Source organism: Cavia porcellus, unplaced genomic scaffold (genome assembly GCF_034190915.1).
Source record: "Cavia porcellus strain 051 isolate PalLab524CR breed Dunkin Hartley unplaced genomic scaffold, mCavPor4.1 scaffold_9, whole genome shotgun sequence".
NCBI lineage: Eukaryota > Metazoa > Chordata > Mammalia > Rodentia > Caviidae > Cavia > Cavia porcellus.
Genome location: NW_026947492.1, coordinates 63,945,227 through 63,971,823, shown reverse-complemented (window position 1 = coordinate 63,971,823; position 26,597 = coordinate 63,945,227). Strand labels below are relative to the sequence as shown.

The following is a 26,597-nucleotide window of genomic DNA, read 5'->3' as shown; positions in this document are numbered from 1 at the left end:
ATAACCAGAACTATGAGCCCTTAAAGGAGCTAGAAACACTAAGAGTTAATGCCTAAAACGTAACAGATCTCTCAAAACATGCATTTGCTTCAGTCCCTGCCTTGTATTTCTTAGATTATAACCAAAACCCTTCTCATTATATGTACATGAAAGCAAAGGTATAGACCTGGAAATCTTAACCCAGAGCCTCAGCCCTCCCATTGTCTAGCAGCTTATTTTCAGTCACTGAACCTGGTGGCATGGGGCTAATCCCCTTGTTTTGGGACATTGGCAGCAGTGGTCTACTACTCAAAGAAGTCTCCCGATCAACCTTAAATGAAGGATGATAGCTTACATTGATCATAGGACCATTGACATGTTCAGTTCAATGACCTTTCATTGGATTTTCAAAAGCAGAATTAATAAGTAGCAGACTTTTCCTTCTCCCAGAACTTACTGTAACAATGTCACACTCTTGACCCAGCCACTTTGTTACCACACTCACTTACAACACTTGTATATAGAGGTAATTTACCCTACTTTGGCCAAACCTACAAGACACTCCCTTCCTGATCCTACTGTTGACCTAAATGAAATCCACCTTTCATCACTGACCTAGATGAACTCCACCTTAAAAAATCTTGCACTCTGAGGAGCAGTCAAGATTCTTCATCTCATATTTTGAAGTTTTATAATACAACCCTATAAGTTCATAAGTTCTTCCTTTCTATTCCCTTAATGCCCTACAGGACCCAACTTAATGCAAGACATTTGTCCTAAACTTATTTCTCAAAAGGATTCTTTCAGACTATTTGTGGACTGAGGTTGTCTCTAACCTTGAATTATAATACCTGTCTTTACTCCACTACAGCATACCATTAGTCCTGCACTGTGCTTAGTATTTCTTCTCATTTTAAAGACCTCTTTTGTACTCTTTACCTGTCTTTCCAAATTTACCCTGTGGTGTCACTCTGTAAATGATCTGAATTACTTTGATTAAGATAACATACAAGTAATAGAGTATTTTCTCTATGGCTGATTTCCCTTCTGATAAAACTGGTATTTAACTAAATTGCTATCCCTGTCCTTATTCCTCTACCTTAACATTCTTAGATAAGTCTCCTCTAAGGTAGACAATATGGTGCTTGTAGTATGCAGGGACCTGTGTCTTGTTATTCAATTTATATTCCTTTACCACTGTAAACCAACTTTTTAGCCTTGATGAGTCTAAACTGCCCTAAACAAGCTGTTTCAGCTCCAAGAAGGCAAGGGTCCCAGGCCAGCCAGGCAAACAAGTTGCTATGCAACAGGGTTGAAATCTGCATCATCTTTCTCAGTGTATAAATAAACATGCTACAGTGGTTGAGCAGTTCTTTTCCTCCCATCAGGAGAACAAGGGTTCCACCTGACCCCAGGTTTGTCTCTTCTTTATTTTCTCACCCTCTTGAAGTCCTTCACCCCAGGAACCTCAACAGCCACATAGGTCACTACACTTGTTTTATAGTCATTGCTTTAGTCGTGGCTTTTACTTCTTTTCTTCATCACCCTGCTCATGAGTTTCACACATGGCCAACAGAATGGAAATTCTCCAGTTAGCTTTTCTTAGATTATTACTATAGGAAACAATGTCTTCTAATGCTGGATTTGTCACTCTTTCTCCTAATTAACTAGACCTAATGAGATGTTCTTGTTGCTCTTACCAATAAAACAATTTAAACTTTTCCCTAAGCCAGGGCTCAAAATAGTCTGAACTCTCCTTTCTGCTCTCTCCCATAAAGTCCTTCACTCCCTTGTTTAGATCTTACACTCCACTTCAACCACTCAGCACATAGGAAGTATTCCCTCTCTTGTATTTCACATCAAATCAATCTACTGCCCTTGCCTTTACCCTCACCATGCCACTTCAAAGTCAGCAGCACTCCCACTAGGTCCAATACCTCCTGCTAACTCTTATATTTGACACTTCCACATGTCTCTAACCTTACACATTGTACCTCAGTGAAATATATAATATGCCAGATACTCAAAATATGTGTATGTATTATTGGTCACAAAAGACATGTGTTAAGTAGTTACTGTTAATTACAAGTTGTCTTCTGTTGTAATTAAGCAACTTAATTACAAGTTGCTTACATTGTTCTGTTCTGATCTGCTTTGTTATGTTATGTTTTGTCTTAATCTCTTTAAAATAAAAAAATTTTTAAAAGACATGTGTTATCTAGAAAGTAGTTTGTAAGTCTCCAAGGCTTGAGAAAAGGCCACAATTCCTCAACCTCCAGTCTACCCATGGCATCAAGGTGGTGCCTAATGCAACCTTTTGCTGAGCCCCCTTGAGGTCTTTCATTAATTTCCTGGTTTAACTCCACTGCATCTCATAAATCTCGTGCTCCATAGCGAACCTGTTTCTTTGATACCTCAAATCACATTCATTACCGTATAAACAGCCCTAATACCTTTTGTCATATTGAGATATTGCCTACCTTTGTGTAGACAAATACTCAATTCAAGGGCCACTGGACAGACTAAGGCCTCAAGGAATAACAGTATCATTTGTGTGCACTCAGAAGGTCATTGGACTAATTCTAATTGAAATTGGAGCAACTATCAGGAGAAACACAGATTGAATTTACTTACCATGAAACCACCTTTAAAAACCTGTAACTTTCACCACTGAAGGCCTGCCTATCACTAATGGAGAAGCCCTTCAAAACCTCTGAGAGTCATTAGATTATTGGACAGATGTTGTCTTATCCAGCTGGTTGATTGTAGACTACCTCCCAACAGATCAAAGAGGAGTTCTATAAACATCAGTAAAATATACAACACGTATGTAAACAACATATGTAAATAAATATCCAAAAGGTTTACAAACAGGCACTAACTAAACAGGACACTGACCTCAACACCATCTGGTCAATGATAAAATTAGCCATACCTAACCTTACATGGTTGCTTCCCTTTATAAAATCTCTCATAGCTATCTTGCTACTTCTTCTTGGCTCTATCTCTTAAATAACAAGGTAAAATTTATGCCTTCTGGGCTCCATAAAATTTACCTTCAAATGTTGATCAGACAAGGATTCCATTATCTTTCCGAGAAATGCATTGTTCTTTCACCCCTCAAGCAAGTCATCCAGTGGTTCCACATTCAAACTCTATATATCTGTGGTTCACAATCCTGGATATATCAGTGAACATATTTGGAGTCCCTTTTTCTCATTTCCCATTCCCATCAGAAGCAGATACTGAAGAGGTCTCCACCCAAATATCAAAGTACAGGTTTTGTTAATCTGTCAGGGGGTAAATGCACAGTGCTAGATAGAAGAAATTATTTTGGCCTCCATTTGGCTACCCCATTTGACTTTACACAAGAATCACTTACTTTGCTGCAGAAATGAGTTGATTTAGAAAAATATCCATTAACAATTTTTCTGTAGTAAGTATGACTCTTACCCCAAACCCCAGGCCCATATCTTATCAAAAGGCTGATGTATGTTGCCTACTCTATTGAATGACATACATTACCAGCTTGAAGGACACAAAGAATACATGGCCCTATTTTATCTGCACTAACATTATCTTCCCATGCTTGGTTGGTTTGTCTGTAATTTTTAGGCTTAAAAATTTCTTATAAAAGCTCTCTGTCTTCCACAGTCAGTACAATAGTCCTTGGGAACTCACCCACTGTTCCCTGTTATACTGTATAAATTTCCTTCTTTGCTCTGCTTTGGTCTTGGTAATTTTATTATCATCTACATCACTGTCCATACACTGTCTCACATGGCAATGAATAAATAAATAGCCCCTCCAGAAACTGGCTGTGTGTGATATTTAGCACAATTCTTAAATCAGATATTATCATCAATGCAAAACTCACACGGCACTTGATATACTCACCTCACATGTAAGTTTCTTCTTTAAGGGGCCAGGGATTTAGCTCAGCATCACAAGCACTTGCATGGCAGACACAGGAATTTGATTCCCAATACCTCTGTGCTAAGAATTTTCACTTGTTTTTCTGAGTCCAGAAATAATTTTATTCTATAAAATTTCATTTGCTTACATAGTACAAAGCAAAATTGTGTCATTTATATTTGATCAAATAGTACGGGTAGAATCCATATTAGTGCACTAAGTATATCATAGAAAAGTAGAATCATGTTAAATATATAAACAAATGATAGCTAAAATAAAATGTATGTGTTAGGAATGATACATACATCTGATTTAATTTCATTATAAGTACCTTTTATGCCATAAATACATAGACATAGAGATATTAGGTCCTGTCAATTTTCTACTCTTATTTAAAGTAAGATTATACTTCATATATTAATTCTTGAATAGAACTTACTGAATCTTGTTAATGTAATTATTAATTGATGAAGAGACATACTACGTGACATTATAAAAATATTCACAGGCTATCACAATTGTCTCATAATGGCCTACCCTGCTTTCTCCAGGTGTTTTTTTATCTTGCTTTTTCCTCTTTTATTCAACCCAAGCTTGCTCTGCAGAGCCAGCTTCTCCCTCATTCTTTACTTTTATTTTTTCAAATAAGCTTTGCCATTTTTAAAAAAGAATATTCATAAATGTTATCCATATAAACAAATAATTTGTCATCACTGATGTTCATCTCCATTTTCAAAGAATAAAAAGTATAGTATTAGTTAATCACATTGGATTTTGTGACATCAGATAGTGAAATGCATAAATGACAAAGATAAATGGGGCTAAATACAGAACTAGAGTGGCTTTCATTATACCCTCACTTATAAACCTTATCGGCCTCTGCAATTCATAAAATGCACATTTGATTGTACCATAACTTCTGAAAGTCTAAATTTAATTGTTCTACTGTCTAATAATTCTGCACCTTATGTGTTTTTCCATTTCCCTAAGCGTTGTCTTTTCTCAGCCAAAACAGTTGAATGATCCGTTTTCGTATCTGCTTAGTCTTCAGGCTGTACACAATGGGGTTTAGGACAGGAGGGAGCAGGAGGTAGATATTGGCCATGAGCATGTGTACTACAGGGGATAAATGTTTCCCAAACCTGTGGATCATGGTGACACCAATTAGAGGAACATAGAAGAGGAACACTGCACAAATGTGAGAGAGGCAAGTGTTGAGAGTTTTGAGCCTTTCAGCTCTGGAGGCAATGCCCAGCACTGTCTTCAGGATGAGTACATAAGAAAAGAGAATCATCACGGCATCAAGTCCCAAAGTCAAGATGACAACAATGAGTCCATAGAGGCTGTTGACACGGGTGCTGGCACAGGCTAGCCGCATCGCATCTTGGTGAAGACAATAGGAGTGAGATAAGACATTGGAGTGACAGAAGGGCAGTCGCTTTATGAGGAAGGGCACAGGGAAGACCACACAAAATGCTCGAGTGAGGACAACTATTCCAATCTTTGCAATAACACCATGGGTGAGGATGGATGCATAGTGCAGTGGGTCTCGAATAGCCACAAATCTATCAAAGGCCATAGACACTAGAATTCCAGATTCCACTACTCCAAATCCATGGATGAAGAACATCTGTGTGATGCATGCATCAAAAGCAATTTCAGAGACACTGAACCAGAATATGCTGAGCATTGAAGGCAAAGTGGACATGGAGAGACTAACATCAGTCAGAGCCAACAGAGAAAGAAAGTAATACATCGGCTGGTGGAGACTCTGATCTACCTTGACAACTGCCAGGATGGTACCATTTCCCAGGAGCGTTAGTGTGTAGAGAAATCCCAGAGAAAAGGCCATCCATGGATTCTTGTCTGGCATCCCTGGGATACCTGTCAGAATGAAACTTTGGTGACTGGCATATGATGCAGTCAAGTTCTTCATAGTGTTTGCACCTTTAGTTAAAGCTGGGCTCCAACTTAGCTTGCAGTTTCTAAACTAAAATATATTCTCATATAAGTAAATGACTTTATGATGCAATGCAGAATAAAGAATTAAGTGAAAAACCAGTATTTGGTTGGTGGCTGTATCACTTTCTCCTTTTGCTTCCCACAAAGCTAGATATGATGACTTTTTTTCTCTTGGATTTAATTTGCTCATCTGAGAATAAAGAAAAGCCTAAACACCCAGTGTCTATACAGTAGAGAATTTCCAACTGTTCTCCTTTTACAGCTCTCCAAATCTGGCAGGAAAAAACCATTTATACCCATGGACTTAATAACATAGTGCAGTTAGCAAATTTTAAAACATACTAAACTCACAATTTTAACATCACATATACACCTACTCACAAATTTCCTATGTTGTCACAAACTAAACCAACATCCATACAAATCAGTATGTGTGTTAAAAATATTTTCTATCTTCCTCAGCATTTATACCACTATATTTATAATGAGCTACATGTACAATTAGATACATTAGTAGTTAAAGTTGTGCAAATTAACATCTCACGTTCAAAAATTTCAAAAATGTGTGATTTTTCTTTACCTCATTTTAAGATAGTCAAGAGTAACAAACAAAATTTACTGACCTGTACACAATCACATATATGAAATATAATAATATATCACTCACACCAATTTTATTTTGAGAGAAAACTCTTACTGCATCTAATCAACACTTAACTAACTTCCAAACTTGCCTCTAAAATACATGAAAAATTTACTCTCTTATTTTAATAGTTAATAAATAATGTGTACCATTTATTTCAGACTCATTAGCTGATGTTTCTGCATCCTCTTGTGCCCTCTTACAATGCATTCTTTTTCTATATCATAATAAATCTCTTTCGACTAGAAATCTGATTTATTTACCACAAGCAAAATTGTTTTAAAGACTTTCAGTGTACTTAGAACAGTCTTAAATCCAAATCTTGGCCCTGAAGGTACACCATGATTTAACCCCTACTTAGCTCTCTCCTTCCAACTTAGGCCCTTTACTTTCCTCTTTGGTCTCATTAATTCAACCAAATTTGCTGCCTTTAACTTCCTGGGTCTTACTAAGCTATTTCTCGATACAGGGTATCTACATTCTCCAGTTTCAGGCTTTTCCCTAATTCTTCTGTCTATCCTTCCCAAGTAAGCCTTTCCCAAATCCTTATACTGGTTTAAGTCTCCTTGGAATGCTGTATTCGCATTCTGGGTTTTTTCTTGTTATAAAAGAATGTAGTTAATTAAAGACTGCCTAAGTACTTATTAAATGCTTATCTCTCCTACTAGAAGTTAAAGTCCATGACAGAAAAATATATTTTCTTGTTCATCACCTCACAGAGCATATTGCACTGCACAAATGAGTATTTCCGTATTTGCTGAATCAAGGAGGAAAACAATGAATAAGTATGCATAACTGAATGTCAGACTTAATTTTAAGAAGTGCTAAAAACCCTCAAATACTTCCCTGATCTTCAACATTGAAAATCACTAGTGAAGGGAAAGGCGCTCTTCCTCTGAGGAGCCTTTACAGTAATATAAATGGAGAATTTTTGAGAAAAACTGTATTTTTTCTCGTGTATCTGCTTGAGAAAAGAAAACTTCCCTGAGCTGATCTGGAAGCTCTTAAATCCAGGACGGGATCAGGCCATAAAACCAGGTGGCTTTGCTGCTTATTCTATCCCTTCTTTCTCTGCTATAGGAGGATTAGCTTTTTGGGAAACTTGTTTTTCTGATTCTAATCTCCCAGAATCCTTGAATGATACTCTAGTCCTCTTATGGAGAGCCTTATAACAGACACCTGGCTTCTCTCCAAATAAATTACAGTGGTCAGATGTGAAAGCTGGTTGGATGCCTGACTAGTCCTCTGGCTGTACTCTGAGAAGAAGCTTTGTTATACTCTACATGTTGTGTGAGAGCCTTTCACTTCTTCTTATTGATCCCTCATCTCAAATAATTCTGATGTCTTTCTGTTGATAATAATCATTCCATTAGTATCTTCTGGATATTTTTCTTGGGAGGTCCTTGAAAAATCCTTAATAATATTATTACTAAAGTCTGAGTCCCCAATGTCAGCTAACACACTGCACAGAAATATTTAATTCTTGCTTTGCCCTTCCTTTTCACTGCTTTTGATTGATTTTCTTGACAAGAACATATCTTATCCAATCTTTTTTCTCAATCTTATTACATTCTCTCTTTTCTCCTTTCTATTTTTCTTGAATATTCAGCATCCTCTTTTCTCTGCTTGCCAATTACTCTTTCATTTTATCTTTATTTCATATTTTCCATGCACTACACCCTATTCCAACAGTATGTCTTCTTTTATTCCTAACAACACTTGCATTTCTCTTCTTTCTACCACAGTGTGGTGCTCTACAGGAGTCTCATCTGTTTTAAACATCTTCCTTACTAATTTCTGTGAGAATTTATTGAAATAATGCAGATAAACTATCCTACACAGAACTGTCTAAGACTGCCTTTTTACCTGTAGATTCCAGCTTTGAATTACTTTGGCTTCTGACCTTCCCTGAAACTGCATTCAGAGCATTTATGAAAATGGCTCAAACCTCTGGTGGTGTCAGGAGCCAATATGATTCTACAGCATTTCACAACTACTCCAGAAAGTGTCCCCTGAGGGATGTTAAGTAGTGCTGCCTGCATGCCTGGGCTATTCCATCCTGGATTTCCAGAGAAGCCTAGAACTAAGTCTGTCCTTCATCTGTCAAGCTATCCTCTCTTCAGCCAACACATCTCAAGTTTTTCTTCATTTTTACCTTTGTATATTTTCTCTCTTCCTCTTCTTTGTCTTCTCTCTCTTATAAACACATTCATACATGCATTTATCCAATAGGTATAAAAGAGCTCCCATTTCTAAAGATAGCCAGGTTGCTTAAGTAATTGATTCCTAAAGTTTGAGGAAATAGATGTTTGAGGAGATAGATTTAAACATTACACAATGGATACATGTATTGAAACATTATATGGTACCCCATTAGTCTGTATAATTTTTATGTTTTTATCTATGAGATAAAAATAAAATTTGAAAGAATTAATTTCCAGATAAAGAATTTGAACTATTAGGCACTTGGCAAGCATAGTATGTTAGTATATCTACTCTGAGTTTTTGGATAGTAAAACCTAACAATCCATCACTTAAATTAGAGAATTTATTGCTTTCTAACCAAGTCATGGAATTTCTTACTATTTGTAAATTCATGATCATGTGTAGCGCATTATTTATTGCATAATTTTTTAAAAGAGTTACTACTACATATGCAGAGTTTATCATACTGCCTAACACAGTGTTAATTGCACAATAAACATTTACCATGATGGTCAAAATAACACTTGTTATAAATGGAACACTCTGTGTTGGTGTTCAAGATAAAATTTTAGCTGATCTTAGAAAATTACCAGAGTCTTCCAAACCCCTATTACTCAAAATATGCTCTTTGGACAAGCGGTGTAAGTGTTCCAGGAAATTAATATGTAAAATTTATCTTTTACCCTAAACACAGTGCATTTTAACAAGACCTCCCAAGTGATGTGCATACATATTAACATTTGAGAAGCAGAGTTACAAACCACTTCTGCAAATATCAGGACTATTGCATTAGTCCCAAAGAAAACCAAGCATTCAGACACTGATTCTAGCTAATAAGATGACATACAGATCTATATTCAGTTCTACTAATGTCTTCAACTTGTTTGAATTAGGGTTTTTTTAGATTTTTTTTATTTTAAAGAAGATAAAACCAAGGAGAATAAAACCAATCAAAACAAACCAGTGAAAGTGATACAGGACTTCAAAACAATATGAAATCAACAATAGTTACCATAATGCCCTTTGTTGTCTTCAAAATAGCTGCAGACACCTTCAGACATAGTAAAAATCAAACAGAACAGAACAGAATATAACCCATAAAAACAAGGCAATAAATGCAATAAAAGACTTCAAAACAAGACAATAGTTAATACAAATGGCTACCATAACACATCTTGCTACCTTTGAAATAGCTGCCCATGCTATTGGATATAACAAGATAAAACAAAACAAAACAAAACAGAACAGAACCAAACCCAACCCATCAACCCAATGAATATGATACAGGATTTCAAACAACATAATAGGGAATTAACAATGGCTACCACCTTCAGAAGGAGATCTCCCATAGATGCCATACTGTGTACCATCATCCTCTGAATAGATGATCAGACTACTGGCCCTAGACCTGCAAATTCAGTGAAACACCAAACACCCCAAAGATCAAATTGAATTTCACCTGAATAGCTATCATTGCAGCCTGTGTTTCTCTGGATCAGCCGGTCGCTTATGGGGTGGGAGAGAGGGATTGGTTCTTCTTGTTTGCCAGCCTGCGTACCAGAGGGTCTGGGATCTGACTGTCCCCACACTGGCAGCGGCCCATGCATGGCACTGGTTCATAGAGAAGGTTTGTTTCCTGGTAAATTCTCTGAATTAGTTTTATAGTCTTTTGAAAAATGGAATTCTGCCTCTTAAAATGGCATCAGCATGCATTGAACAGCTCAAGACCGTATAGCATGAAAGGAAGAGATAGTTTAGTCAACAAATAGATGAACTTTAGTCAGTAGTGAAAATCTTGTATTGCCTGAGGTCTTGCAATCTTAGCAATAGCGCTGGTGGAAACTATGGACTGACTAAGCCAGCTCTGACTGGACATACTACCCTAGCACAAAGGAAAGCATCGGGCTTGCTTGTGTAGATGTGTTTATGTGTTAACATAGATACACAGGTAAATACTGATGACAAGTAAATACTGATGACAAGCCCCATTTCAGTCAGACAGCCCTTTCATTTGAACTAATTTTCACTACAACCCTGTAATACTTTCCAGGAGAAGAATTTCATTTGTGCCATCAGGAGCCAGCCATAATATCATCTAATGAAAAACAGCTACAAGGTTCCCATTATTTCTTCCAAAAATATATATTTATTATAGAAAATGGGGCAGAATTTTCCAGACACCAAAATAAATCTCCCTAGAATTGAATCAGTCTAGTAAATATCTTAATGTCCCATATAGAGATGCATCATTTACTCAAGGTCTTTAGCATGTTCACAGAAGAATATGTTACAGTATTTCTACCTATCTACATCATTTTTTTCAGCTTCCATTGCTAGAAAGTTGGTCAATAACCATAAACACTTTATTAGTGAGGATTTAATTTTATTTTTCAAATTTATTTGATTTTCACATTTTAGTTCTAATAGTTTCCTGCCTGAATTAAAAAATAATCAAAATTGAGGATAACATATATTGGGATACCTGTTTACACTATATTTCATTGATTTTTTTTTACCTTGGTGTACTTTAAAATTTGATCTTATTCAATTACATTCAATTTTATTATATATGCTTCATGATTTCTCAAAAAAGAGGAATTGTGATCATAACTAGAAGAGGGGCTGGGGACTTAGCTCAGCGGCATAAGCGCCTGCCTTACAAGCAGGCAGTCGTGAGTTGGATCCCCGATACTGATAAAAAGGAAAAAGACAAAAAAAAAAAAGATCATAAGTAGACGGAACAGCAAAAGAATAACTCATTCATTAGCCAGAAAAATTTGAAATATTATTTCCGCATAGTACGGTTTAGATCTAAAATGCTCCTCAAGGCCTCATGTGTTCAGTAGGTGATTGGATTATGGAGGCATTGTATTCTCAAATTCTGATAAGATCATTTTTGAGAGGAAGAGATTTCCCCACCCTCAGCAGTAGAGGCATCCCTACCCCAGCTCACTGTGGTGTTGCCTTCTTCTCCTGTGCCTGAAGAAATTAACCTTGTGTGACCAGTGGAAATAATAACAACCTTCCGTGAAGCAAGTAAGTCAATGCTGACCTTCTTCAGGACCCACCTTCACCACCCACTTTTGCCTCTAGTCTTATAACCAGTTTCAAATTATTCAAATTCGATTCTACTCCAAAAGGAATTCAAAGTATCTACTTTCTAGAAATACATGGCTACCATAAGTAATATGGGGGCAACAGTTGACATTCTAAGGCCCTATTATTTTTATTTTCCTACAATAAACTGAATTTACAAGTTGAAAGTGAGATATTTAATCACATATACATAATGAGCTTGCTTCAAATATCAAAATAAAAGTGCTACAGTAAAGAATGTAGTAAGTCTGTTGAAATCAGGAAGTCATAGGCTTATATTTTTCTCAAAAAAGAACACATCACAAACTTTCTAGAATTACAAAATTTACTACAACTACAAAGACACTCAATCACCTTATCTTCAACAAAGGGGCCAAACACATTCACTGGAAGAAAAATAAGTGGTGCTGGAAAAACTGGCTCTCCATTTACTGAAAATTAAGACTAGATGACAGCTTGCTGTCTGGGTGCTGAGGGGATCGGCAGCCAGGGAGGAGAAAGATTTGTCTCGAGGTGAAGACTCATGCAGTGATTGTGGCTGTTGTAATGAACTCATATTCATTTTGAAATTTTATACCAAAAGAAAAAGCCCTTTTCTTAGAAGTTTTGCAAGCAAGTCAACTTTTATTTTAGGAATGAGTCACAGACTACCAAGACTGTATTTTAGCTGAATGCAGGGTCTCTGAAGTAAGGGGATTCACAACACAGTTCTTGGAGGAGGCCCTTGAACCATCTGGATGACAGGCAGTCTAGCACGCTAATATGCTTGAGATTACAGGTGTGGACATGTTTCCCTGAAGGCATCATTGAGGCTTGCCAAGCCATATGTCTGTGAATTTGAATGTTACAGGACTTTGTAAATGAGCATTGTGCATTCCACAAATACATATGGTAAATAACATCAAGTATAATAATGAAGATGATGAAGTTTTGGTGAAACTCATGATTTTCTATGAGCTGTAAGAGAATATCCACGATTAAATTGAAGAAAATAAAGCACTTAAAATTCAGATAAACAGAAAGGCAGATGCAGATGTGCAAGTGTGTTTAGAAGAGCTGATTAGGGCCAGGCCCGGTGAGTGGAGCAGCAGTGCAGAATCCCGTCCCAGCCTGAGGGAACTCTCTTCCTTGCCTGGGGGCCAGGCCACAGTTCACTGCCAGGTCCAGTGAGTGGGACTGCCACAGGGAACCCCATCCCAGGCTGGCAGAACTCTCTCCCACACTTGGAACAACACTTGAAGCTCGAAAATATAGGAAAATGACAAAACAAAAGACCAAAATGCAACCCCAAACTTCCAGCCCATCCCAAGAAAGCCTAGGAGCCATGTGCATAGAAGAAAACACATGCCACATAACTGAAATACCTGAAATAATAGTAACTGAAATAAAGAAGCGACTCTGGGAAGCCTTAAAGGAATTCAAACTAGAAATAATCTCTCAGGTAAAAAAAGAAATGATAAAAGAAATGAAGCAGATGCTAAACATAGCTAAAGAAGATGCACTTAAAAAATTGAAGGAACTAAACCAAAAGATAGAATCCCTGGATGAACAATATAAGAAACTAACAGAATATATTAAACAGATGCAAAGAGATATACAGGAAATCAAAAACTCCATGAAAGTTGTAAAAACCACCTCAATGAATGTGAAGATAGAATCTCAGACCTCAAAGACAAGATTGCAGCCAGTGAACAGGAAAGGAAAGATCTTTTGAAAATAACAAGAAATCAAGAAATAACAATTCAACACCTGCAAGATGATGCAAAGAGGAACAGCATAAGGTTGATAGGGATAAATGAAAAAGAAAGGGACAACATAAAGGATGTCAAGAGGATATTTAGAGAAGTAATAGCTGAAAATTTCCCAAACACGAGATTGGAAACTGATATGAAGATCAATGAAGCATATAGAACTCCAAAGCCATAACCAAAATAAATCTACACCCAGACATATAATAATGACCATCTGGAAATCGAACAAAAGAATAGAACATTAAAAGCTGTCAGAGAGAAAAGACAGATCACCTACAAAGGAAAACCTATCAGAATCACAGCAGACTTCTCAGCACAAACAATAAAGTCAACAAGAGCATGGAGTGAAGTATTCCAGATCCTAAAACAAAATGATTTCCAACCTAGGCTGATAATACCCTACAAAACTCTCCTTCAAAATCGATGGAGAAATAAGATACTTCCATGATAAAGATCAGCTGAAAAACTTCATGATCACCAAGCCAACCCTGCAAAGAATACTAAAAGCCTAGATAGATTTAGGAAAAACCACTAAACAAAGCAGACAATTAAACAGAGCAGAAAGATTAAGACACAACAAAGATAACATGTCAACAACAAACCAATATATAACAGTTCTAACCATTAATGTAAATGGTCTCAATACACCAATTAAAAGAAACGGACTGGAAGAATGGATCAAGAAACAAAATCCAACCATATGCTGTCTACAAGAAACCCATCTAACCCAAAAGGATACTCACAGACTGAAAGTCAAAGGATGGAAAACAATACTTTATGCAACAAGAACCCCAAAAAAGTGGGGGTAGCTATTCTGTTTGCAGACAATGTGAACTTTAAACCAACAATGATCATAAGGACAAAGAAGGTCACTACATACTCATTAGGGGAAAACTCCGAGAGGAAGAGATAACTATCTTAAATATATATGCACCAAACTCCAGAGCACCCAGTTATATAAAACAAGTACTAACAGAAATAAAAAACCAAATTAGCAGTAACACAATTCTAACAGGAGATCTTAACACACCATTGACACCAATGGACAGATCAACCAGACAGAAAATAAGCAAAGAAATAAAAGAACTGAATCACACCTGTGAACAAATGGACTTAATAGACATACAGAGTATTCCACCCAACAGCAACAGAATACACATTCTTCTCATCAGTACATGGGACATTCTCTAAAATAGACCATATAATAACTCACAGAACATATTTAAATAAATGCAAAAGAGTTGAAATTATGCCTTGCATACTATTGGACCATAGCGCTATGAAATTAGAAATTAATGATAAAAGATACTGCAAAATTCCCACAAACACATGGAAACTGAATAACACACTCTTGAGTAATCAGCAGCTCACAGAGGAAATTAAAGAAGAAATTAAACAATACCTACAAGCAAATGAAAATCCAGATACAACTTACCAGAATCTGTGGGATGCAATGAAAGCCAACCTCAGAGGAAAATTTATTGCACTGAGTTCCCACAACAGGAAAACAGAACGAATACAAATAAATAACCTGATGCTACACCTCAAACAGCTAGAAAAAGAGAGAAAGTCAAGCCCAAAGCCAAAAGAAGAGAGGAAATTATAAAAATCAGAGCAGAAATCAATGCAATAGAGACTAAGAAAACAATCCAAAGAATCAATGAATCAAAGAGTTGGTTCTTCGAAAGAATAAATAAAATTGATAAGCCTCTAGCCAATCTTATTTTAAAAAGGGAAGAAAAAGCTCAAATTCATGCAATAAGAAATGGAAACGGTGAAATCACTACAGACTCTATAGAAATACAGAAGATCATCAACACCTATTTCAAAAACCTCTACTCTCAAAGGTTTGATAACACAGAAGAAATAGACAGATTCTTAGAAACATATGAAGTACCAAAGCTAGATCAAGAGGATGTAAAACTGCTGAATAACCCAATCTCTGTTAATGAAATTGAAAATGTAATTAAGTTGGGATTGAAAGTCCCATTTGTTCCAGCTATTCCACTTCTAGGCATATTCCCAGAAGAACTGAAAGCATCATATCACAGTGATATATGTGCACCTATGTTTATAGCAGCACAATTTGTAATCACCAGATCTTGGAAACAACCCAACCTCAGTCCATCAACTGAGGAATGGATAAAAAAGTTGTGGTATTTCTATACAATGGAGTATTACTCAGCTATAAAGAAAGATCACATTGAGATATTTATCAGTAAATGGGTGCAGCTTGAGACCATATTCATAAGTGAAATAAATCAATCTCCACATGTGTGAATACCAAATAGTTTCCCTAATGTAAGTAATGTTTCAAATATATAAAAGTATGTGGTAATCATGATTCCCCATTATGTGGCCTTGAAGCCTTATAAAGTTTTCACTTATCAATTGGAATGGCTTTATTCTGGGCTGCTTGATATTATTGCCTGTGATGAAATGAACAGCTATTTTGAAGAAAATAAATCATCATAATAGCTAGTGCTGATTTACTATCATCTTGTTTTGAAGCCCCACCAAAATATGGCTCTTCTGTCTCCACTGGTTTTATCATGATGTATCTTGCTGGATTTTATTATATGTGATAGTATAAATAAAAAATGTTATAGGCAAAGAGATAATATAGAAACCATTGTTCATTTTCTGTTAGCTGGTTCTAAATACCCTTCAATGCTTTCATGCACTTGAATAGTTTTACAATGTCTTGATATGTTTGATGCTATAGTATATGAAGTTATATTCAAATATTTCAAGGAAAAAGACAGACACTATGGTAACTACTATTAAGTCGGGTTATTTGGTGGTGAAGCACTAGGTTGCTGAAACTGTCATGCTTTGACATGTATTGTTATGTTGTTATGTCCTCTTTTATCTCAATCTCTCCCTTATTCATTAAAAAAATTATTTAATTATTTTTATTACTTTTTTTAATTAAGGGGGAAAAATTAGCAGGATATATTATAGTAACTTTTTGATTTCCTATTAACTTGATCTGAAGTCTTGTAATACTCTCACTATCTTGTTTTGACTGATTAGACTCTGTTCCATTCTGTATGATAGTATCAAGTTTGAGGGTATAGGCAATTACTTTGAAGGCAATAAGATTCACTATGATGCCCATTCTGGCTTGACTATTATCCTCTTTTGAAGTCCTGTAATGTTTACAATGTTTAGGTTTTATTGGTCTTGTTCTCTGCTGTTTTGTTCAACTTTATAATACCTAATGAGATAGACAATTCTTCTTAAGGAAACAAGAGGCATTATGGTAACCATTGTTGATAACCTTGTACTCTGTTTTTACATCATGTGCTATGTCTATTATTGGTTTTGACTGACACTTTGTTTTGTCATATTTTATTTTATTCTCTTTCAAAACAAAAGTAATAAGAACTATGGGAGTAATAAAACCCAAAATGTGTAAATTTTGTTGTAATAGAGCAAAAAAAAGTGCTCTAAAGGGTACAACAGCAAGTGTGTTTAGGTGTGTTAAACAGATGACCATATTAATGTTTTTGGTTGGATCACTGAACACAACTGTTTGCAGACTTACTCTTTGAATGTCCACTTTGTATGCTTTGATTCTGTGACTTGAACCACTGTCTCTGGGATGATAGTGTGTAATCTGTTAACTGGTGATTTCTTGCTGTTTTTTATTTTATAGTTCTGTATTACTTGTACCCTTACACTGTTTTGTTTTGTTCTGTTTTTTCTCTTTTTCCTTTTAAATAAAATTTTTTAAAAAAGAAAACTAAGACTAGACCCATGCCTATCACCATATACTAATCTAACGTCAAAATGGATCAAAGATCTAAATATTAAGACAGAAATACTAAATCTTCTGGAAAACAAGGTAGGTAGAAATCATGAAGACATAGGGGTAGGTAGAAAATTCATGTACAATAATCAAACCACACGGGAAATACTTCCCTGAATCAATAACTGGGATCTCATTTTATTAAAAAGTTTTTGCATGTCAAAAGACATCTCCAACAGAGTAAAAAATAAACCCATGAATTTTGAAAAAAATCTTAGTCAGCTGTCTCTCAGACAAAGGACTTATGTCTAGAACATATAAAGAATGTTTAAAAATCAGACCCCCAAAATTCAAAGACCCAATCCAAAAATTGGCATCTGAGATGAATACACAGTTCTCAGATGAAGAAATACAAATGACAAACAAATACATGAAAAAATGTTCATCATCATTGGTCATTAGAGAAATGCAAATTAAAGCCACCACTGCAATTCCATCTCACTCCAGAAAGAATGACCAAAATAAAGAAAACTACCAACAACAAGTGCTGGAGAGGCAGTGGGGAAAAAGGAACTCCTCTGCATTGTTGGTAGCAGTGTAGACTAGTATGACCACTGGAGGTCAGTCTGGAGGTTCCTCAAAATCTGGGATTGGAAGTCTCATTTGATCCAGCTATTCCACTTCTAGGCATATTCTCAGAAGAATTGAAAACATCATACCACAGTGATATATGTGCACCCATGTATATAGCAGCAAAATTTGTAATAACCAGATATTGGAAACAACCTAAGTGTCCATCAACTGAGAAGAAATGGATAAAAAAGATGTGGTACTTTTATACAATGGAGTACTACTCAGCTGTAAGAATGATCACATTGAGATTTTTATAAGTAAATGAATGCAACTTGAGACCATACTCGTAAGTGAAATAAGTCAAACTCACATGTGTAAATACCATATAGTCTCCCTAGTGTAAGAAATGGTAAGAGTACATAAAATACAAAATCTTGAATAAATACTGTGAAAGAGCAAACTTCTGCTAAAGGGGAAAAAAATAACATCTCAGGGAAAAGCAGAAAAGAAAGAAAGGGAAAAGAAAAAATATCTAAATTAGGATTAGAACAGTTTTGCATGTTTCTGTCTGGTGATCTGAGGAACTCTTCTAAAGATCACTATGTAAAATAACCTAGTTATGTTCCTACCACCTTGTTTTGAAAGTCTATATCGTCATTGTTTTAGGTTTCTTGCTATTGTGATTTTTTTTTTTGTTTCTTGCTTTTCTAGTAATTTATTTTCTTTTGTTTAGTTTTTTCTTTGAATGCAGAAAGTACAGATATATATGTAGAGGCTTATACATGCCTGGAACACCTAAATAGTTTACAAGAATCGATTTTATTATGCATGATGAAATGAACAGCTACTTTGAAGAAAAAGAAACATGATATCCATTGTTGATTTCCAATCGTCATGCTGTGAAGTCCAGTAATATCTTTATTGTTTGTATAGAGTGGTTTTAGTCTGTTTTGTATTATTTAATTTCAACATACATGAAGGATGGGCAGCTATTTTGAAGAGAACAAGAGACATTATGGTAACCACTGTTGGTTTTCCTATTGTCTGGTTTTGAAGGCCTTTAATGCCTTCATTATTCTGTTTTGATCAGTTTTATACTATTTTGTTTTGCATGAATTTATTGTGTGTGCAGATATGGACAACTATTTACAATAAAACAAGAGACATTATGGTAGCCAATGTTGTTATCCTGTTGTCTTGCTTTGAAATCTGGGTCACTTACATTGCTTTCTTCTGATCTGCTTTGTTCCGTTTTGTTATGTTTTTTTTTTTACCCTCTTTAAAAAAATAAATAATTAAAAATTTTAAAATAATAAAAATCAAGGCAGGAGATCCTGCAGCTTATTGTAGAGCCCTCTGGAATCAATTTAGTGAACCTCAGTATTTATGAGGCACTGGCTACAGGACCATTGAGGACACTGAAATCTTTGCATTTCCATTTTAAACAAAATAGCAGGAGATCTTCTGAGAGCTGCAGCCATTGTTGATTCCCTGTGGTCTTGTTTTGTAAGTCCTATATTATTCCCATTGTTTTGTTGGGTTGGGTTTTATTTTCTTTTGTTTTGTTTGATTATGTCATCCGATGGCAGGAGCAGCTATTTCAAAGGTAGCAAGATACATCATGGTAGCAATTTTGGGTTTACTATTGGCTTGTTTTGAAGTACTTTATTGCATTCATTGTTTTGTTTTTATGGTTTCTATTCTACTCCGTTCTGCTTGATTTTTACTAAACCTTCTTTCTTCTTTGATTGCTCCTGGGTACTCTAAAAAGTAAACCCCATCATCCAGTATACATGTGTGATAAAGAATGGAGGACATTCTTTAGAGGGAGCCTGAAGAGGCTTAGAGTTATTGGACATGAAAAGAAAGTCTTCACATTTTCTAATTTTTAGCAAGACCAGTGTGAGTCCCTGAGCCACAGTTCCCTGTCACAAGTGTCCTGCCTCACAGGAATTGACCTACTTACATCCTTATAACCGTGGGCCATATCTTCTGTAAAGTGTGACCTCGGTAGATACTAGATGGCATTAGCTAAGGCTCTCAGTTAAGTACATACTCTGCTGTAGTGATCTATTAGGTGCCTTTAAAGTTTCTATTATAATGTCTTGTATATTTTTGCTCATTCTTCACCTTTTCTGTTTAGGTGGTCTACTTAATGCCTGTTGGCCATATGCCAATTTCACAATTTTTACATTGTATATGCTCTAGGCCTCTCCCTAGTGTATACTAAGAATATCTAAAGGCTTATTCTATACAACACTAGCAAGATTTCTACATTTTAAGATTCTTGCCTAATTAGATATTGTAAAATCATTTCAGGAAATTCTGGGCCCATGGGCCTTGCTTTCTCCTATTCCAAAGAAATTCCCTAACATCCATTAAGCATCTTGAGCAGAGACTAAATACCTTCCTCAGGCTCCCAAACAGGATAGAGATGGATTAAACAGAAAAATTCGCTTAAGATTGCTAGTCATAAGGAGAACACTTGGTCAAAGCTTAGAAAGAAAAGGTAAGGGAGGATCATCACAATAGTGATACAATAAAATTGGTGAAGGTGTGAAGAAATTTGCATATCATTAGGACCTTGCTTGCTGAGAAGTAGGATAATTTCCATTAATTAGACTAACAAAGACAAAACTAAAAGCCAGATTTTCTAGTTGTCACATTGTGCTCTTTGCTATACACTTGACCAGTGACTATGTGTACCTGAAACCTGGTATATTTAATGTTTTCCTGTTAAATTTGTGGAGTTGTGGGGTGATCTAACCTAAGTTGATATTTTGTTATCCCTCTCTGAAAGGAGCAACGAAAAGAAAACTGTTAATCTGTACAACCCCAGTCTCGAGAACAATGGGTGCACATAATGACTGTATGGGGCATGTTAAATGCTCAACAATTCAGACCTTAACAGAGAGACTGTTCATCTGTTTGACAGTTAAGGAAAATGAGCATTGGAGAGATTGGGAAATTTAGAGGGTTTTTTTTTTTTTTTAACTGAGATTGATTCCCAGATTACCTGAGTAAATTTGGCAATTCTATTGCCTTTTTTTTGTGGGGGGGAGGGGTGTCCCTGGGTGGACGTGAACCAGCCTTTTTTTTAAAGTAGGAATCAAACTCATGACCTTGCACTTACTAGGCAAGCATTTGAGCCACTGAGTCAAATCCTCAGCCACTTCTATTGCTTTTTAGAACTTCAATTTCTTCATCTGTACAATGGAGATAGGAATTACTACTGTACTAATTATGTCAGTAATTTTCAGTGGTAGTTGAGTGCTTAATGCATATTACTAGTATTGATCTAACGTATAATCTGGAGGATGAAGTCAATGTCTGTACAAATTATATAAACTTGTATCTTTGTTTTATGCTGATCCATTTTCATGAAGAGAGGACATTATGAGCAAAAGTCATACAGGTATATCAGAAATCAAGAAGAGTTTTTGTGGGAAGGGAAAGATTTCCCTTTCCTTGGAGTCTTCAAATATTTCAATCCTGGAGAGAAAAATATAAGAAGGCAATACTAAGTAAGGCATAATCATTTTCTCTTTTCCTTTCTTTGAGCCCGTAGCTCTTATCAGGTCACATTCTATCATGGGTGACATCTCCATCTCCACATGTGCTTGTCGGTCTTCTAGAACACACATTTTACTAGTATGAGCAGTTTTAGCAGCATTTTAACGGCTAATGGTTAGGAAATTTCTTATCGTTAAGGTGATTTTGAAAAGACATCACTTATAGAAGGTAAACTGGGTAAAAAGTATTGGTACATAATACTACAATGTGTTGTAAACTTCAACCTAAGCACTGAGGTAGGGGCCTTAAATAGCTCCATGAAGTCCATAAACAAGAATGTCTTGTCCTTTTCCCTCCAATATAAAATGTGAGCAATGTCTCATAAACTCCAGAATATTTATATGAATTACATGAAAAGCACTAAATAAACACTTGCTGATATTTGTTACTGATGTCATTGTTGGTTTAGTTTCTTTGAAACTCAAATATCCTCCAATCAGAGGACAGTAGCCTTCTGTCTTTAGAACTTAGTTCCATACTCAATTTTATCATTCCTTGGGAACTATAAAGATTGGCGCTAATATCTCAGACTTCCTGACAGGTTCCCAGTTGAGCATAAAGCTTCTGTATTCAAAAACTTCTTATTCATGAGCGTATTTCCAAGAAAAGAGGGAACAGTAGTCATCTGCTCTTTGCTCTTGTCTTCAGGATTTGGAGAAGCCTCTCTCGGATCTGCTTGGTACGTACAGCATAGACAATGGGATTAAGGATGGGAGGGATGAGGAGATAGAAGTTGGCCAGCAGAGTGTGGATTGGAGGTGACACATGGTGACCAAATCGATGAATGAGAGAAGAAACAGCAATGGGAATATAGAAGATCAGGATGGCACAAACATGAGAACTGCATGTCCCCAAAGTTTTAAACCTAGCCTCAGGGGTGGCCAGCCCCATTACAGTCCTGAAAATCATCACATAGGAGGCAGTAATAGCCATGGAGTCCAGGACCAATACCACAAACCCAATGCTCAATCCATAGACATTGTTGACTCTGCTGTCACCACACGTCAAGGTGATGACAGCCATGTGTTCACAGTAAGAGTGGGAGATGATGTGGCTTTTGTAAAGGGGCAGCCTCAAGCGGATCATCAGAGGCAAGGGTCCAATGTAGAGAACTCCTCGGAGGAGGGCAGCCAATCCCAAACGACCCACCAATGCATGGGTGAGCACTGTGGTATGATGCAGTGGGTTGCAGATAGCTACATAGCGATCAAAAGCCATGGCAAGAAATATGCCTGACTCAACAGTGGCAAAGCAATGGATAAGAAACATTTGGGCCAAGCAAGCATCTAGGCCAATATCACCAGCACCAAACCAAAAAATGCCTAAAAGTTTGGGCATAGTGGAAGTGGACAAAACCAAGTCAATGATAGCCAGCATACACAGGAAGAAGTACATGGGCTGGTGCAGGCTACGCTCTACCCTTATAACAGCAAGGATGGTGGCATTTCCCACCACAGCTACCAAATACATGGAGCCAAAGGGGATAGAGAGCCAGATGTGCAGGGACTCCAGTCCTGGGATGCCCGTGAGGTGGAAGGAGCTGGGTACTGAGCAAACATTATGAAATGTGAGCATGGCTGTTTTCAAATAAACCTTCTCATATGTGCTCCAAATGCAACAGAACTTTTGTTCCCTGGAAAGAAAGGACAATACTGCATCCTGAAGGCATGTAATACAAAATAAAGTCATTGACTAGATGCTATAAATTTTTAGAAAATAAATCACAGAATTTTATACTATGAAAGTCACATTACACTACAATGTCCATGAAATTTTAACAAACACAATCAAAAATACATATTTGAATAAATGATTGTCTTCTTGCAACATGACTCACAACTAGTATGTTCTTGCATCAATGAATGAACTGACCTAGGTAGTTCTACATCCTTTTTGTATTTTCGCTTAGGCATGGTATGAGGTAGCTATTGGGTCTGTATTCTAATGCTTTACAGTTTCTGGAAGAAGTTAATATACCAGATCAGACTCTGGAGACAGTCTAGTCTCTACAGTAAATAAAAGCTTAAACTTGGGACCCTTGTTAACCTTGGATGAGCTGGAATTTCTGATCTTCAGAGCAAAATCACCAGGCAGACATGTAGAATACTGAAGATGGGCCTTACGAAGAGTGCAAATAAGGTTCTTCCTGAAAGGTGAATCCTACGAAGCTCAGTTTGTGTACCTAATAACCCAGTGGCAGAACTCAGCAAGGGGCCTCCTCCTCCTTCCTCTACTGAGACTGAAGACAAAATTCCAGAAGCAAAGGTCATCACCAGGAAGGAAGAAGTTACACTCACCATTCAGTGCAGAGTGGCAGAAAGCCCTAGGAGATGACTATTTAACAACAACAAAAAAAAATGTCTAAAAAGTGTTTATTCAGAGTCCAGAGCAACCAGCTAAAAAGACGTCTACAGAGAAAAGACAAGGAAACAGTTTGTGCTGTGGTGTCATTTTGTCCTCACCCCTCCCCACTAAGGATGAAGCCAGAATCTGTTTTTATATATTTTAAAGAAATTGGAGGACAGATAAGGAGCATTTAAGAAGCTTTGACTACTGCATCTTGCATCTGGTTATATCTGAATAATCAGTAATCTGGTTTAGGAATATTCCAGATTTTGACTTCAGATACTGGCAACCAGAGCTTAAAGGAACTAATTTAGTATGGCAGTGAAAACAATGACCCTTGTTTCACAACAAACTGTTTAAAAAACTGTTTCCTGAAGTTATCATGAGATTACATGAAGTGTGTCAGTCACTTAATAATGTGAACAGCATTAACCCTTTTTTATGCAATTGACACTGATGTACAAAACCTATAATATGCTCAATAAACTTCACAGAACTTTGATCTATCTCCAGGGAGTTGTGTTTCTGGAAAAATGACCACCATGTAAGCCCACTTCAATGACTTGATCTGTCTTGCAGCGCTCTCTCTCTCTTTCTCTCTCTCTTTCTCTCTCTCTCTCTCTCTCTCTCTGCCTCTGTCTCTCTCTTCTCTCTCTCTCTCTCTCTCTCTCTCTCTCTCTCTCTCTCTCTCTCTCTCTCTCTCTCTGTTTTCTGAGACAAGTCTCACTAAGTATTTGAGACTGTCCTTGAACTCACTAGGTAGCTCAGCCCAGTCTGGTGTTGAACTTGCTGTGATCCCTGTCTCAGCCTTCCAAGTGATGGAGTTATAGGCATGTGTCAACAATTTCTCTTTGTAAGATAGATTCATGTTAAGATTTTTGAAAACTATTAAGTGGGTATAGCTCTAGCAGTATCTATTGAAAGGGAAGACAAATGTCACTGGGGCTGGGAAGAAGCAGGATTGCACAGGAACTGGCCTGTAAAGTCACAACAAGAAGCAGGACGGGGTCACCGCTGTAGGAGTCTGTGTTGGCTTCCTTATCCTGTATTTACCATGTGTCCCTTTACCTCCTGGAATGATGCCTCCAGAATCTAACAGTTATGGACCATGTCATCCATTCAGCCTTCTCCTCTGGTTTCCAAGTGAGCCCAGCCAATGTGAGGCACTCCTAGGAGTTAAGACGATAACTTAACTGATAAGAATCAAAATCTTGTTCCCAATTCCTTTCCCACTAAGCATGTTTGGCAGTATCTTGTCTTCTACAGAGGGCCCTAAGTCCTGAAAAATGACCCTTGTGTTCTGGTAACTACACCTTCCCTTCCCTCGTAAGGCCTGCTCACCAGTCCTGACACTTCACCATCCTGTCATCTTCCTCAAGTCTCCTTGAGCCTCTGCACAGAGTCCCTTAGTTGTTCCCATGGCCATATTATGTGATCTCTTGTGGATATTAGACCAAACCTGGCAGTGCACAGCCTTTCCTAGTAGCATCTCCTGACATGCAAATGGCTTCCTTAACAGGACAAAGAATCTGAGACAGCACAAGTCATACAAGTGGTTTCCAAAGCCAAAGATCTATAATCTCAAAGGCTAAAGAGCTAGTCTTCTGTAATATGAGTATGTTATACTAAGCAAATCTATCATGTGGAAAATAAGAGTTTTGCTTTACTCCAGAAAATGGAGAGGATTTGAAACATTAGCAAGTTACCAGCTAAATTTTTCTGCACCCTGTTTCTTCTGCATAGCTCCACTTTTGTGATGGAGGAGGTCACTTCAGGATCTATCTTCCCTTCCAATGCCATTTGAGTTCCTTCACTACTGCCCTTTAGGGGCGGCTCCCTCGTAGGTTTGGGTGGAGAAGTTGTGTTGTAGGAGAATCTCAGAGGCCCGAGTGACAGATAAAGCTAAATGTAAAGCTCGTGAACAATGGACATGAAAGATGACTTCTTGTCAAAGCTGGCAGTCATCCGTCCCACCACAAACCACTGTAGAGCCAAGCCAAGTATTCTCAATCCTTGTAGACTGACTTAAGGGCCTGAAACAAGAGACTTGACTTCTCTTTCCTTCACCATTCCTGACAACACACAGGGCTGTCTCCCTGTTGGATATTCCAAAGCCATTCATCTTCTTCTCTTCCTATCTGTCTTGAACACATCATGAAACTGAAAACAATTTCCATGATTGGAGAGCTATGTCTTGGCTACTAATGAGAGTGGGCTGTGCTGATTTTTCTCCCAAAGACCTAATATTAGTACTTCCTAAAGCCTTCCTAATCAGAAGTGGCCCTTAAACCTTAAATACATCCAGGAGATCATAGTAATTCCTCCTACCAAGCTCCCCGTCCAGTCACATTCTCCATAACCAACTGCAGCTCTTACTACTCCACACCCTGCTTCCTATGAATATTTGTTTCTTGGATGTATCACGTTCTTTTTTCTCTAAGAATAAACCATGTTATTTTCTGGTAGAAATTGGCCTATTTCCCTCACCTGGCAAATCCTTGCACATCCACCTGCCACAGCTTAAACATTACCTTTTCAGGGAATCCTGCTTTAACCTCAGCACCTTACTTCTGAGCTGCACAGTTCTGGGAAGTGCCTGTTGATATGAAAGTTTTCTCTGGAAGAGTGCAAGTTGTAAAAAGGGAGGTATCGTGTGTGTCTCCTCTACTATAGATTCTATGATAGCACAATTCCTAGCTCTCTTCAAGCCCCTTAAAGTACGTTAAAGTCTTATACTGACATTAAGGAACAAAAAGCTTCTTCATTCTTATGTGTAGTTCTCTGCAGACTCTCACCATTA

The 26,597-nt window shown here is 37.0% G+C and overlaps 2 protein-coding genes across 2 annotated transcripts; both read right to left on the bottom strand.

Moving 5' to 3' along the window:
- Positions 1–4,879: 4,879 nt before the first annotated feature.
- On the bottom strand, positions 4,880–5,830 carry LOC100719290 (olfactory receptor 51H1-like). Its single transcript, XM_013145273.1, has one exon. It carries the CDS (start codon positions 5,828–5,830, stop codon positions 4,880–4,882), a length of 951 nt encoding a protein of 316 aa, XP_013000727.1.
- Positions 5,831–22,072: 16,242 nt separating this feature from the next.
- On the bottom strand, positions 22,073–23,026 carry LOC100719011 (olfactory receptor 52M1). The gene has a single exon (XM_003463422.2). The coding sequence runs from the start codon at positions 23,024–23,026 to the stop codon at positions 22,073–22,075; it is 954 nt and encodes a 317-aa protein (XP_003463470.2).
- Between the last annotated feature and the right edge of the window lie 3,571 nt (positions 23,027–26,597).

Excerpts from the sequence above, each read along its gene's own strand:
- LOC100719011 (XM_003463422.2), bottom strand. The coding sequence starts at position 23,026 with ATGCTCACATTTCATAATGTTTGCTCAGTACCCAGCTCCTTCCACCTC.
- LOC100719290 (XM_013145273.1), bottom strand. The coding sequence starts at position 5,830 with ATGAAGAACTTGACTGCATCATATGCCAGTCACCAAAGTTTCATTCTG.